Source organism: Engraulis encrasicolus, chromosome 17 (genome assembly GCF_034702125.1).
Source record: "Engraulis encrasicolus isolate BLACKSEA-1 chromosome 17, IST_EnEncr_1.0, whole genome shotgun sequence".
Lineage (NCBI taxonomy): Eukaryota > Metazoa > Chordata > Actinopteri > Clupeiformes > Engraulidae > Engraulis > Engraulis encrasicolus.
In genome coordinates, this window is record NC_085873.1 from 6,440,496 (window position 1) to 6,453,469 (window position 12,974).

Sequence of the window (12,974 nt, forward strand, 5' to 3'; positions counted from 1 at the left end):
CCTAAATGACAATTCATTTCGAATGCTGATCATTTAAATGTAAGGGAACTTGCATTCCATTCGGTTAAACACTTCCAATTAACAATATAAAACACCTTAGACCTCTTAACTGGCCACAAAGCCAATTTTTCACTGTTACCAAGTGGAATGTGCTGCTATACACACTGTAGAGAACTCAATATGTTAATACATTCCAGCAGTGGATACAATTAAATAATCAAAAACAAACAAAAACTAAGATCTTTCAAGTCTGTCTGCTCAATTGTATCAGTTGTTACTATTTGCAATTAGTATGTGTGCTTAAGGTAGACTGAGAACTATGCACACGGTCTGCAGCTCCCATGTTGAACAAAAATAAGTGAATTTTGCCTCTGCATTGTGCACACCAAACAGTAAAATGCTCATACACACACACCTTTAAAGATCTGTAAGAAATACATTATTGTGCATTGATGCTTTGTGCTGAGCAGCCTTGCAGGAATCATTTCAGAGGTAGGCAGCAGTGTGCTATGCCCAAGTGAGTCTGAGCTAGTCCTTTTTACAACAATACTTTAAGTTTTCTTTCGTTTCAGACATACATACGTTTTGCTGTTCTTTTACCTGACATGTTTCGGATTTTAAAGCATGTCACACATAAACATCCATATGACCCCTTCATGAGACGGAAGTTTCACCGTCGAAACATGTCAGGTAAAAGTAAAAAGTCTTACTACATATCTGAAACAAAACAAAAACTTTAAGAATTGATTTCACATACATAATGAACGTCATACATCTAGTCCTTTACAGCCTACAACATCCTTAATTTCTCTTAAGGATTAATAAATGATACCTAACCATCTGATGTATCACTGTATCAGTAGGACACCTGTTAAGAAGTTAATCCCATTAATCGGCTAGTTGTTCAACCAATGGGGTTACTAAAAGACATTTTGACATTAATTATCTAACTGGTATGCTCTTCCTACAGCATGTAACGTACGTTCTAACAATATGTATTTAAAACATTTGTAATAGACTAAAATATAACAATGGTTGGATAGTTAATGTTTTTTTTTTACATCATGGACCCAGTTCCGTTTTGTTCTTGCTCAACACCAGGAATGAAAAGAAAAATGTTCCAGCCTTGGAAAGAAAATGGGAATGAGCCTAGTTGTAAACTTCTAAAAGTTGTAGAGCAATAACAAACAAACAAACAAAAAAATAATCAAAGAACAACTAAAATGTAATGTAATGTAAAATTAAATTAAAAAGGAATCATTTCTGAACATCAGGAATGACTGGACTGGATCAGTAAGGTTCATCATTGTTTCCAACATGGTTCTTAAGTTAGGAATCCTAACGGTTACAAGCCATGATGTCTGTTGGATGTCTGTTTACTTTACCTACAGTACTGACATAGACCCTCAAGTTCAAGTTTGTATGACACAACAGGACAGAAGCTGGCCACCCTAAGCCCTGAAAGACATAGTGCATACGGTTCCTCTGAAATTAGGCTTTTTTTTGTTGTTTGCTTGGTAAAGATATCATTTCACAGTGTCTTAATCCTTGCATATGATAATTTATCCCTTTATTTCCACTACTCGAATTCTCAGGTAGGACATAATGCTCTGAAATCATACTTCTGTGGTGGGAATGTGCCCATGATGTCACCTGTACATTTTCTGGAATGGTATTCAGGGCTGGCACAAGCATTCAGGGATTGACATTAACTTTTACACCCACCGTCCACTGTGGCTTGTCTTTTTCCGAGTCACTAGCCATTCAGGTATTTCACTATCCATTGATTTTATATTGTTTTCTTTTTCTTTATCATGATGGTGTACGCCTAACCTCAAAAGATGAGGTACTAAAGCAAGATGCGTGCATAGCTTTCTACATGGAAGTGTATCAAGCAAATAGAAACTTATACCAAGGAATAAGCTGACAGCCAAAGTGGTTAGTGACACTGAAAGTATTACTAGCCACAGCCAAGTTTTACCAGCATTTGGCCGGTTCGCAGGTGCCAGTGTCAAGCCCTGCAAGCATTAAAGTAAGGTTAGGCTTGTGGATTATATTGCCATCACTAGCTCAGTAAAAGAACAGCCCACCATTTTAGGAAATATGCTAATTTTACACCTCCCTTCTATCCCAACTGGCCCTGTTTAGTTCAATGATACACGCCAAGAAGTAACATCACCAGACTCAGAGAGCGGATGGAAGAACAGGACGAAGGGGAAACTAAATTACTTCATTGGAGAGGAGAAAAATGAAAATATTTTCAAATGTGTTGGACTGTTCCTTTGACAAGGCTGACCGGTTGATGGAAAACAGTGTTTCTAGGTCATCAATGTTAATTTCCCACTTTGTTCCCAGTTTGATCATAGACATACAGTATCTACGTATATCTATAGATCCGTAATAGGTCTATGATGTCAGAGCAAGATGGCCACCATAGGAATTCGATGCACTCTTTTCTTCGTTGGTAAATAAAGTGCAGGGTGCAATGAAAACATCACAAGAGCTCTCACAGGCCGGCAGGGTGGCTGGCTACTCCTGAATCAATTGACCAACCAATCAACTCCACACGACATGTTAAGACCACTTGATGATAAACAAGTAATACAAATAAAACAAAACAGTGACCTGAAGATGACATTAAAATAATAAAATGACAATGCAAATTCAATACAGTGTTGCGCGTGAGGATGGGAGGGAGGTGGTGTAGGGAGGTGGCAGGGTGTTTTTTGCTGGAAGAGGCATCAGCCCCAGGTTCAGAAGCTGCAGAACCTTGGCACGTATTCAGTCTACTACATACACATGTGGTGTCACAAAGTAGATCACCCTGTACTAGTAGAGTAGGTCTTGATGTTATGAAATTAGGCTATGTTACTATCACTTCAAGAGTCATTTTTCTTTAGGACTATTATTTGTGTGTGTGTGTGTGTGTGTGTGTGTGTGTGTGTGTGTGTGTGTGTGTGTGTGTGTGTGTGTGTGCTCACGTGAATCCCAGACAATTGGTGCCATACGGCAGCCTCCAAAGCTGGTGTGTGAATGTACACGTGTACAGAATGCGCCTGTATGTGTATTTTCAAAGCGCTTCGAGTCATCTTCATAGATATGATACTGCGCTATATAAATACATGTTGTTTTGTATTATATTGTTTTGTATCCAATGTGGTTCAGGCACTGTTGACCATGCGAATCACACACAATCCACACATTTGCGCATTCTCTTTTAGTGGCTGTATCCACTTTAAGTGACTGTTTCAGGTGTCAATAGACTTTAGCTCCCATTTTCAAAATAAGTGGTGACCCAATAAATTGACATCTTTAAATTCTATTTCACTTTCAAAATGACACAAATTTTGAATAAATACCTACGTACTTTAAATAACTTAAAAGTGTGGTTTTTTTGGGACGCACTGTACTACTGATGTTACTGTACCTGTGACTACATTTATGAGAAAAACCTGGCAAAGAGCCTGGTGGGTGCAGCAGGAAGTTGCAGCTGGTTCAGGGCCTCCGCACATCGGCTCCGACAAAGTGCAGAGCACTGCACCGCCAAAGTTCGATTCCATTGTTGTCAATACAACCCTGCACACCGGCGCCGATGTCCGCGGACATTCACGGATGTCAGCAAGCTATTAGAGGCGAGTTCTATTTTGTCGGAGCCGCCCATTGACTATCCATGCTATGTTTGTGTGAAATTGGGTTTGGGGGTCAGACTTGTGTTGGAAGCGAAAGTGCTCTGCAGTGCTGTCGGAGCCAATGTGCGGAGGCCCTTAGTCAAACAAGATCTACCTTGCTGTATAAAATGCACTATAAAAATACACTTTATCCTACCTAAACTTAATCCTACCTTCACCTAGGATTTTCTGAGATTCCTGAACCTGGAAATGGCACCTCAATCCATTCACTGGGGAGCTGTGGAGTTCTAGAGGGGTTAATTGGGGGGGAAGGGGGTCGGACGGAACAGCTACCGTAACCTTTAACCTTTCGAACTTCAAGTGTCAAAGTCCTCGAAGCCGAGCAGGACGATCTTGGCGGTGTTCTGGAAGAGTGCAGCACGGTTCTGCTGCTCACCCTTCTTGACCCAGTGGCCATAGATGCGGAAGGCACAGCCGTCGATGAGCTTGCGCACCCCGCGCAGGGAGTAGGGGTCGCGGGCCATGATCTCGCGGGTCACCGGACGGCTCCGGATGTAGCGGAGGCGGATGCGGATGCAGGCTAGCGCCGTCAAGATCAGAACCTGATCGGATAGGGGGGGGGGGGGGGGGGACAAGAATAAGATGAAATAGTAGTAGTTCTGAACTTCTGATGAAGACGGAAGTAACACCATCGAAACGTGTCAGGTAAAGGATAAAAACTGTAATGTAATGTCTTAAGGCAAAAAAGTGCCTCAGTAGTAGTTTTATTGTGGTGCATTTACACCGTATATTGTTAATTATCCTTACTTCAAAAATGTAAGATAAATAAACAATAACCATATATTACAATGACTTGTATAGCAAACGGTTTATAGCGATGTGATTCATATATGTTTAGTATCTAATATACGACTAAACTGCTGTCGTAATCTGAAATAAACAGAAGATTTGGATAAATATAATATTATTGTGTGCTATACTGCCATTGTGAAATTTTAAGTTAGCAAAACAGGCAAGCAAGCACCATAGAGCCAACATCCGTAAAAATTACAAAAACAAAACACACACACACCCTGAAGCTTTTCCTGGGACTGAAGCGCCGCACATCTTTCTGGTAGAGGCGGAAGAAGGGGTGAGCCAAAGCCTGCTCAGCTGTCAGGCGCTGCTTGGGGTCCACCACCAGCAGCCTGTTGATCTTGGAGGGGAAAAATACAAACAAAACACAGTCGGGAAACTTACAAAATATTGCAAACATATTGACAGGCAAGTTTTTTTTCAAATTAATTTGGGGTAAAGCAAACAAGCATATGTAAACAAGGTCTTCCTTCACAGTAGTCCACTCTGGGCTTGAATCTCCTTGCAACTCACCATCTCTTTGCAACCACAGGTTCAATACCACTGAGCTAACGCTCCAGGGCTAGGATGATAGCTCTGTCACAATCACATTTGAATGAACGGTCGGGAGGGAGGTTTACTTATATTCTCCTGCTGAACTCAGCTAGCAGCTAGTTGGCATCTGGTGCACAAACACCTGGAGTGCAGGAGGCAGGAGTTGTGAAAAAACTGTTACAGCACTCTCATGGATAGGAGAGGAACCTTCGCTAGGGATTGATGGATTGATTGATAGTTTGGTGTCCTTTAAAGAGAGTAGACACAGAAACTCTGACTAAAAGGTTTATTCACAATGTAAGAGTATGTCAATAAATCTTTAAGTCTCTATTTGATAGATACGTCTTTGTCCTGCACCTGGCCTCAGCGAGGAGGGATGTGCATTCATTTACGGCTTTGAAGGTACACTGTGTAATTTTAGTAGTTAATATCCAGAATTCATGCTGTCCATTCACAAATGTTACATGAAAGGTGGATCTTCAATGTCTACCATTTTGAATTTCCAGAAATAGACATTTTTACAGCAGATCTTACTGTACTTCATACTAGTAGTAAGTAAATATTAGTTTATTACTTAGTAAATATTCATGAAAAGAGCAAATTTTACCAATAGGCAGCACAGCTTCAATGAGCAGTGAAGTTGAAATACCTACTCTAGCCACAATCCTACATTTTTAAAGACTAGTTTGATGGCCTCACCAGGTCCTTGTCTGTGTCGGAGGACCATCTAGTTCACATCTGATACGCAAACACCCGTCAGGGCTTATGACAAAATACGGCTACAGCAGCACTCTCATGGATTGGTATCGATGGATTGATGAATTGATTTGATTGATTGATGGCTTTACCAGGTCCTTGACGGTGTCGGAGCGGTCGTCCCACTCAGGCGAGTTGAAGTGGTAGCGGCCCTCCATGATCATCCTCAGCATCAGCATCTGCTTGCGGTGCCAAAAGGGCGGCGAGCCGGCAAGAAGAGTGTACAGGATCACCCCACACGCCCAACTAGGGAGAGAAGAGAAGAGAAGAGAAGAGAAGAGAAGAGAAGAGAAGAGAAGAGAAGAGAAGAGAAGAGAAGAGAAGAGAAGAGAAGAGAAGAGAAGAGAGTTAACACACTGATCTGAGATCCACGGAAAACTGTCGGCAAAAGGTATGGATCACCCTGCGCACCGAAATAGGGAGAGAACAGGAGAGGAACAGCGACGACACACTGAAAACAAACACAGTACTTTCCTCTAATATCTTAAAAAAAAAGTAAAATCCACTGATCCTCTCACTAATTTTGAGAGTTAATAAGAAATAACTTTAATACGTTTTTTTATGCATTTTATTTTTTGAACGTTTTTGGCACAAGGCTTAGGTACAGATACCATGGGGAAATCACAGACAAATCGTTGAAATAAGAAACTATACGAAGTTCATGAGAAAGAAAGAAAGAAAGAAAGAAAGAAAGAAAGAAAGAAAGAAAAGTTCAAGGTGACAAGTTGATGATAAGTGTCTGTGGAGACTTACAGGTCAACTTCCTTCCCGTAGCCAGGGTGGGTCTCATCCATGGAACATCTCAGGATCTCAGGTGCGAGGTAGCCAGGTGTGCCACAGAGCTCTAATTTAGAATATCGATGTCACTGCCAGCACTGACATGAATCTAGCAAACACTTAATGTTTAATGGTGCACTGTGTAGGATGGTGGTCAGAGTAGGTATTGCAACTATGCTGCTCATTGAAACTGTGCTGCCTATTGCCGAATTTACAAAATAATAAACTAATATTTACTAGCATGGCCAAAGTACAGTAAGATTTGCAACTAAAAAAATGTCAATTTTTGGACATTCAAAATGGCAGACATGGAGAGGATTCACCTCTTCATGTACGAAAAGAACAATTTTCACAGTCATAATGAATACTTAGAATTTGATGGTGGCTAAGTACATGTAATCGTCAAAAAGGCAACATTTGTGAATGGGCAGAATGAATCTCGGAAAGAAACTGCTCAAAATATTACACAGTGTGCCTTTGAGTAGTTCTGTTATGTCATCCCCGTCTTAGTTTAGCACAAACACAAATTATTAGGTAAAACACAGAAAGGCTTCTGATCCACAAGACAGTCCACAACAACTCTATGCTAGGAGAAAATAAACATGTAAGTATCTGTCATATTTCTGAAATTGAAATGTTCTGATCAGTTTTAAAAAAAAATGTCTTTATCTAATTTGACACACGTTTATTACAATCGTCTGTTAAATGTAACAAACGATCTAAATCCCTTCACCTGCCCAGGTGCACTCACCTCTGAGCTGCTCTGTGGACTCTAGCTGCACAGAAAACCCAAAGTCGGAGAGTTTGATGTGGCCGTGGTCATCTAGGAGGATGTTCTCCGGTTTCAGGTCTCGGTGGACGATGTTGAGAGAGTGTAAATACTGCACGGCCTCCAGCAGAGCACGCATCATATACCTGGAACACAGGAGAAACACGGTGTGATTCTGGAACACAGGAGAAACACGGTGTGATTCTGGAACACAGGAGGAACACAGCATGATTCTGGAACACAGGAGAAACACTATGTGATTCTGGAACACAGGAGAAACACAGTGTGATTCTGGAACACAGGAGAAACACAGTGTGATTCTGGAACACAGGAGAAACACGGTGTGATTCTGGAACACAGGAGAAACACGGTGTGATTCTGGAACACAGGAGAAACACGGTGTGATTCTGGAACACAGGAGGAACACGGCATGATTTAGGAACACAGGAGGAACACAACATGATTCTGGAACACAGGAGGAACACAACATGATTCTGGAACACAGGAGAAACATGGCATGATTCTGGAACACAGGAGAAAAATGGCATGATTCTGGAATACAGAAGGAGCACAACATGATTCTGGAACACAGGAGGAACATGGCATGATTCTAGAACACAGAAGAAACACTGCATGATTCTGGAACATAGGAGAAACAAGACCGAATTCTGGACCACAGAACAAAGGCAATATTATTCGGGACCACGGAAGAAACAACGAAAGAAACAAAAATAGCCATTGTCTGGTCATACTGTAGGTATTCACAGGTCTGTCTGTCATATCACACATTTGTGCACCCAAAAAAATAATTAGCTGTGGGGCTGTAAAAGATCATATGTTTAGCCAGCCAGTCATACCCATACTAAATAACGGATTCTGGAACACAGGAGGAACATGGCATGATTCTAGAACACAGAAGAAACACTGCATGATTCTGGAACATAGGAGAAACAAGACCGAATTCTGGACCACAGAACAAAGGCAATATTATTCGGGACCACGGAAGAAACAACGAAAGAAACAAAAATAGCCATTGTCTGGTCATACTGTAGGTATTCACAGGTCTGTCTGTCATATCACACATTTGTGCACCCAAAAAAATAATTAGCTGTGGGGCTGTAAAAGATCATATGTTTAGCCAGCCAGTCATACCCATACTAAATAACGGATTACTATGACAGTGAAGTTATGAATTGATGTGGCATTTATTATTCACTGTAACAATCATATGTCATGAGAATCAACAAACCTTGAAAACACATTTTATACAGCTCTGTATTGACCTGATCTCTTACCTGGTTTCTTTCTCGCTGAGTCTCACCTTCTCAGTCAGGTAATCAAACAGCTCTCCTCTTCTCATCCTGAGGAAAGCGTGTGCACATCAATAACTCATCTAAAATCCTCTTATTAAGAGAATCCTATTTATCTTATACATAACTAGAAAAGCGCTCAGAGAGCGCACCTCCGCCCTCTGGTGGACAGAAACACACGAACCACGAACACCAACAAATTCAGACAAGCTCATAATCTAATTGGCAGCCCCTTAGAGGCAGGCCGTGCATACAGCAGCGAACGAACAAACAAACACACTGCAGACTCAGAAAATCACATGACTTCCTTGGTGGAGGTTAAAAAAAATGATTGTGATGGGCGTGTGGCGTCTCAGGACAAAATAGGAAATAACATCTTCAATATCAGAAATCTACTGTGTGGGCGATAACATACTAAAAGGTCAAATACTAAAAAGATAAAGCATTACAGGCAATCAATAACATCCTGGATGTCAGAACACTAGTGTGTAGGCGATAACATACTCACAGGTCAAAAACCAGGAAGATGAAAGTGGCGGACTCGTAGGAATCGATCAGAGTTACTGTGGGGCAGAGCAGGAGCAGAAATGTTTACCATTAACCGTCAGATAAGTGCAGTGCAAACATGAAAACATCAGAGGGTGTGTGTGTGCGTGTGTGTGTGTGCGTGCGTGCACGTGCGCACGTTTAAAGTAAATGTGTTTGCGTACGTGCCGGTGAGCGAGTGGGTCAGAGAGCGAGAGAGAGAGAAAGAAAGAGAAATAATCTGAAGGGGGTGTGTGTGTTTATGTGGCTGCGTGTGTGTATGTATATGTGTGTGTTTGAGGCTGAGGTGCCTACTGATGGAGGAGTGTCCTTTGATTAGATTCAAGCATGAAGATATCAGTGTGTGTGTGTGTGTGAGTGTGTAAAGCTGTGTTTGGTGCTTACTGGTAGAACGGTGTCCTTTGATTAGACTAAGGACATGGATCTCTTGAGATTGGAGGTCTTCACTACGTTCTGTGTGAGTGTGAGTATCAGTGCTTTACACTAACTTTTTCGCTTACCAGCCATTTTGGCTAGTGGTTTTCGTGACTCACTAGCCATTGGGCCTTTTCACTAGCCATAATTTTCTTAACCATCATAGCAGCTTTAATGAATTATATAATAGGCTGTAATAATGTAATGTAGGATAATATAACATAATATAACATAAAATAATATAATATAATATAATATAATATAATATAGGGCCTAATAACTAGAATTGTTGTTAACTGGTCAATGCATGCATGCATGCTATAAGAACAACTCATCTGAGGAATGGCATAGCCGTGCAGAAACACCAAGCACAGTGTTGTGGAAGGGCACAGTTGTAAGCTACATGAGAGCAAAATATTTCCGTCTTTGATCTGAAGGGCACTTTCGATGCGCAAAGTAGATAGTGCAAAGTCATTGCCAAGCTTCGCATGTCCTCGGTCATGGATGTGGAATAACACCTCTTCTGGAATATTTTCTCATAAAAGTAGGCTATCTACTAGAAGGCACACACATATGCGGCCGGTAACTACAGAAGGAGCTACGACTTCCTTTCATTCCGCTTAATATTGAGTTGTTTAAAATATAAACGGACGCAAAGCAAGATGGGCACATGCGAAGGGACATGGGACATGATTTTGTACTGTCTGGAAGGCTACTACTGCCCCGTTTGACAGTCGGGAACAACGGCACAAGAAACATGGAGGAATATTAAGGTATGAAGACATACAGGCAAATCAGAAAATGATTTAAACCGAACATTATTAATGCCGCATGTGTCCTTGTCTTATCACTGCGCTAATTAGTCTCAAGACTTTCTCAAGACTGAGGTGTTCTCCTCTCGCCTTGGTCATTTTAATGTCCACTACTACTATGCATTGTACTAATGACAGATCCCAAAACAGGTCAGTTGAGATGAACTTCGCTACTTTATTTTCACGTGAAGGTTTTCAGTGACATTTCCAAACGCGCGCTGATGTGCCGGTAGCTCGCTGCTGCCACTCATATTCTAGCTCTATCTGCAGATTCCTCTCCTGCGTGAGACACAGGTGACACGTGACACAGGTGCTTCATGGGTATTGTAGGCTCGCGAAATCGCATTGCATTGCGTTTGTAGCAAAGACGGTCCGAGGGAAAAAACTACAAAATGCGGTGCCTCATCATTTAGAATAGTGACGGACCCGCCAGAATGGCTAGTGAACCTTCGGTATCTACTAGCCAACGCCGACTTTCACCCGCATTTGGCTACCTGGCGTGTGTTAGTGTTAAGCCCTGGTGAGTATGTGTGTATGTGTGTATGTGGCCACGCACGTCATGCATGCGTGTGTACCAGTGGTTGTCAACCTTTTTGTATCGTAACGTCCTCATAAGCCTCCCAACGTCCCCTGGCCTAATCATTGGCCTGCCAACGCCCCCTTAGAATTGAAAAATAAAATAGACTAATGCCCCCCAATGGTGAGTAAGCCTCGACTCCACTCTGTTGTGTCCATCTCAACGCCCCCCTATGGGTCCACAATGCCCCCTTTGAGAAACACTAGTGTGAACGTTTGAAGCAGGGGTGCTTACTGATAAGAGGGGTGTCCTTTGATTAGGTCGAGGATGTGGATCTCTTTGAGCGTGGAGTTCTTGACTTCCTCCTGTTGCCGGTGTGTGTGTGTGTGGGTGTGTGTGTGGGTGTGTGTGCGTGTGAGAAGCTGGGATGCTTACTGATAGAGGGGTGTCCTTTGATTAGGTTGAGGACGTGGATCTCTTTGAGTGTGGAGTTCTTGACTTCCTCTAGCTGCTGCTCTGTCATCTTCTCGGCTGTTATCTCGATGATCTTTACAGCCAGTTCCTGGCCGTTGTGTTTGTGGACGCAGCGCCGGACCACGCTGCTGACACCCCTGAAGGACAACATGGGACATTTCTTGCTTTTCTTCTGATGGGGGTGAGGGTGACACAGCATGTTGTAACAGGGGTCATACTTGGGACATTTACTGAACTGATTCCACAGATACTGTGTGTGTGTGTGTGTGTGTGTGTGTGTACTCTGTGGAGCATGGAATACATTTTTGTCGTTAAGCCTACTATGCCATTACACTATGCAAACATCTGTCAACACCATCATTTAAGAGATATGTTTGTAAGGTCATTTCCACATACAGAGAAACAGTGTATCACATAGTACTAACCTCCCAATGACCTCCTTGGGGTCATATTTCTGATAAAACTCCTTCGCTCCTGCCCAGTCTGGGAGTTCATCCCCAACCACAATGTCACGCGTCATATTGGTGGACTTGGACTACCTGCAAATATTTGAAACATATTAGTTCGTTCATGTGTTACAATCATGTGTAAGATTGTGCGATGGCGCCGAGTACACATGTACTCGGGGTTGTCTTAACCAATATTAGTAGCCTACCATGCAAAGCGTTAGATATTGCACTGCAAATTCACAAACCACGCCAGGCATGTGCACATTTGACATGTGGCTATAATCAAAATACAATGTGTTGCTTGGTAGAACAATTTACTTACCCGAGTAGGAAGTGAGAAACTGTAGGCTGCCTATGCGTTCGAGGCCTTGCGCAAACAGCTACTCCCAACACCCAACGTCCATGTTTGCAACTAGTAGTCACGTACGTCCTGCACCCATATTATAGTTTTAAATTCCAAAGACTTGAAACTCTCGAAACACGCGCTTCTTTTTACGCTGGTATCGACGAGAAATGGACGGGGAAATAGATGGTGCTACTTCTAACTTCGATTTGCAGCTCCAGTCAATTTTTGTAAACACACGATGACGCATGTGTTCCTCTTTTGGCCTTGACAGGCGCACGTTCGAAACAATACTGCCACCAACAGGACGGGATGTGATACTGTAAAACTTCTCAATATACTTCAAAGGGGTTCTTAATCTTCTCATAATGATAGACGACTGTACTACTCTCATAGGGTTCTCACCTTTCGATTGGTTTACAGTTCAATTTATGTTACAATGTTGTAATAAAGACAAAGTATAGCACATAAATATTGCATGAAATGTATGTCCACTACAGCTTGGTTGAGATTTGGGGAAGTCACAAAGGCACAAGGGGCGTTGAAGACAGGACAACTTGGGGACCAAATGGAAAGCAAACCAAATGGAGACAGATGGGGACAAAGGGGTTTGTTGTCCCGGGCCAAGGGAGACAAGTGGCCCAGAATTGGGTACCCATTAAATTTTATGTATTGGGTAGGGGGCCCTTTTAGATTACTTTCTTCTGGGCCCAGCGAAAGCTGTCAGTCGCCCTGATCCCAGACCCAAGGATTGATAGGCACAGAATTGGGTCATCATCAGTGTGTATT

General features: G+C 42.2%; 1 protein-coding gene across 1 annotated transcript; it reads right to left on the minus strand.

Moving 5' to 3' along the window:
* Positions 1-3,780: 3,780 nt before the first annotated feature.
* On the minus strand, positions 3,781-12,419 carry phkg2 (phosphorylase kinase, gamma 2 (testis)). The gene is made up of 10 exons (XM_063221648.1): positions 12,165-12,419; positions 11,819-11,932; positions 11,355-11,530; positions 9,139-9,193; positions 8,616-8,681; positions 7,303-7,466; positions 6,528-6,618; positions 5,867-6,020; positions 4,702-4,824; positions 3,781-4,231 (listed from the first exon to the last, which is right to left on the minus strand). The coding sequence occupies exons 2-10, from the start codon at positions 11,911-11,913 to the stop codon at positions 3,986-3,988; spliced, it is 1,170 nt and encodes a 389-aa protein (XP_063077718.1). The 5' UTR covers positions 11,914-11,932; positions 12,165-12,419; the 3' UTR covers positions 3,781-3,985.
* Positions 12,420-12,974: the final 555 nt, after the last annotated feature.

Coding starts and splice junctions, on each gene's coding strand:
- phkg2 (XM_063221648.1), bottom strand. CDS start 11,913: ATGACGCGTGACATTGTGGTTGGGGATGAACTCCCAGACTGGGCAGGA. Junction 11,531..11,818: donor CCCAAGGAGGTCATTGGGAG/GTTAGTACTATG, acceptor GTTGTCCTTCAG/GGGTGTCAGCAGCGTGGTCC. Junction 9,194..11,354: donor CAAAGGACACCCCTCTATCA/GTAAGCATCCCA, acceptor TCTGCCCCACAG/TAACTCTGATCGATTCCTAC.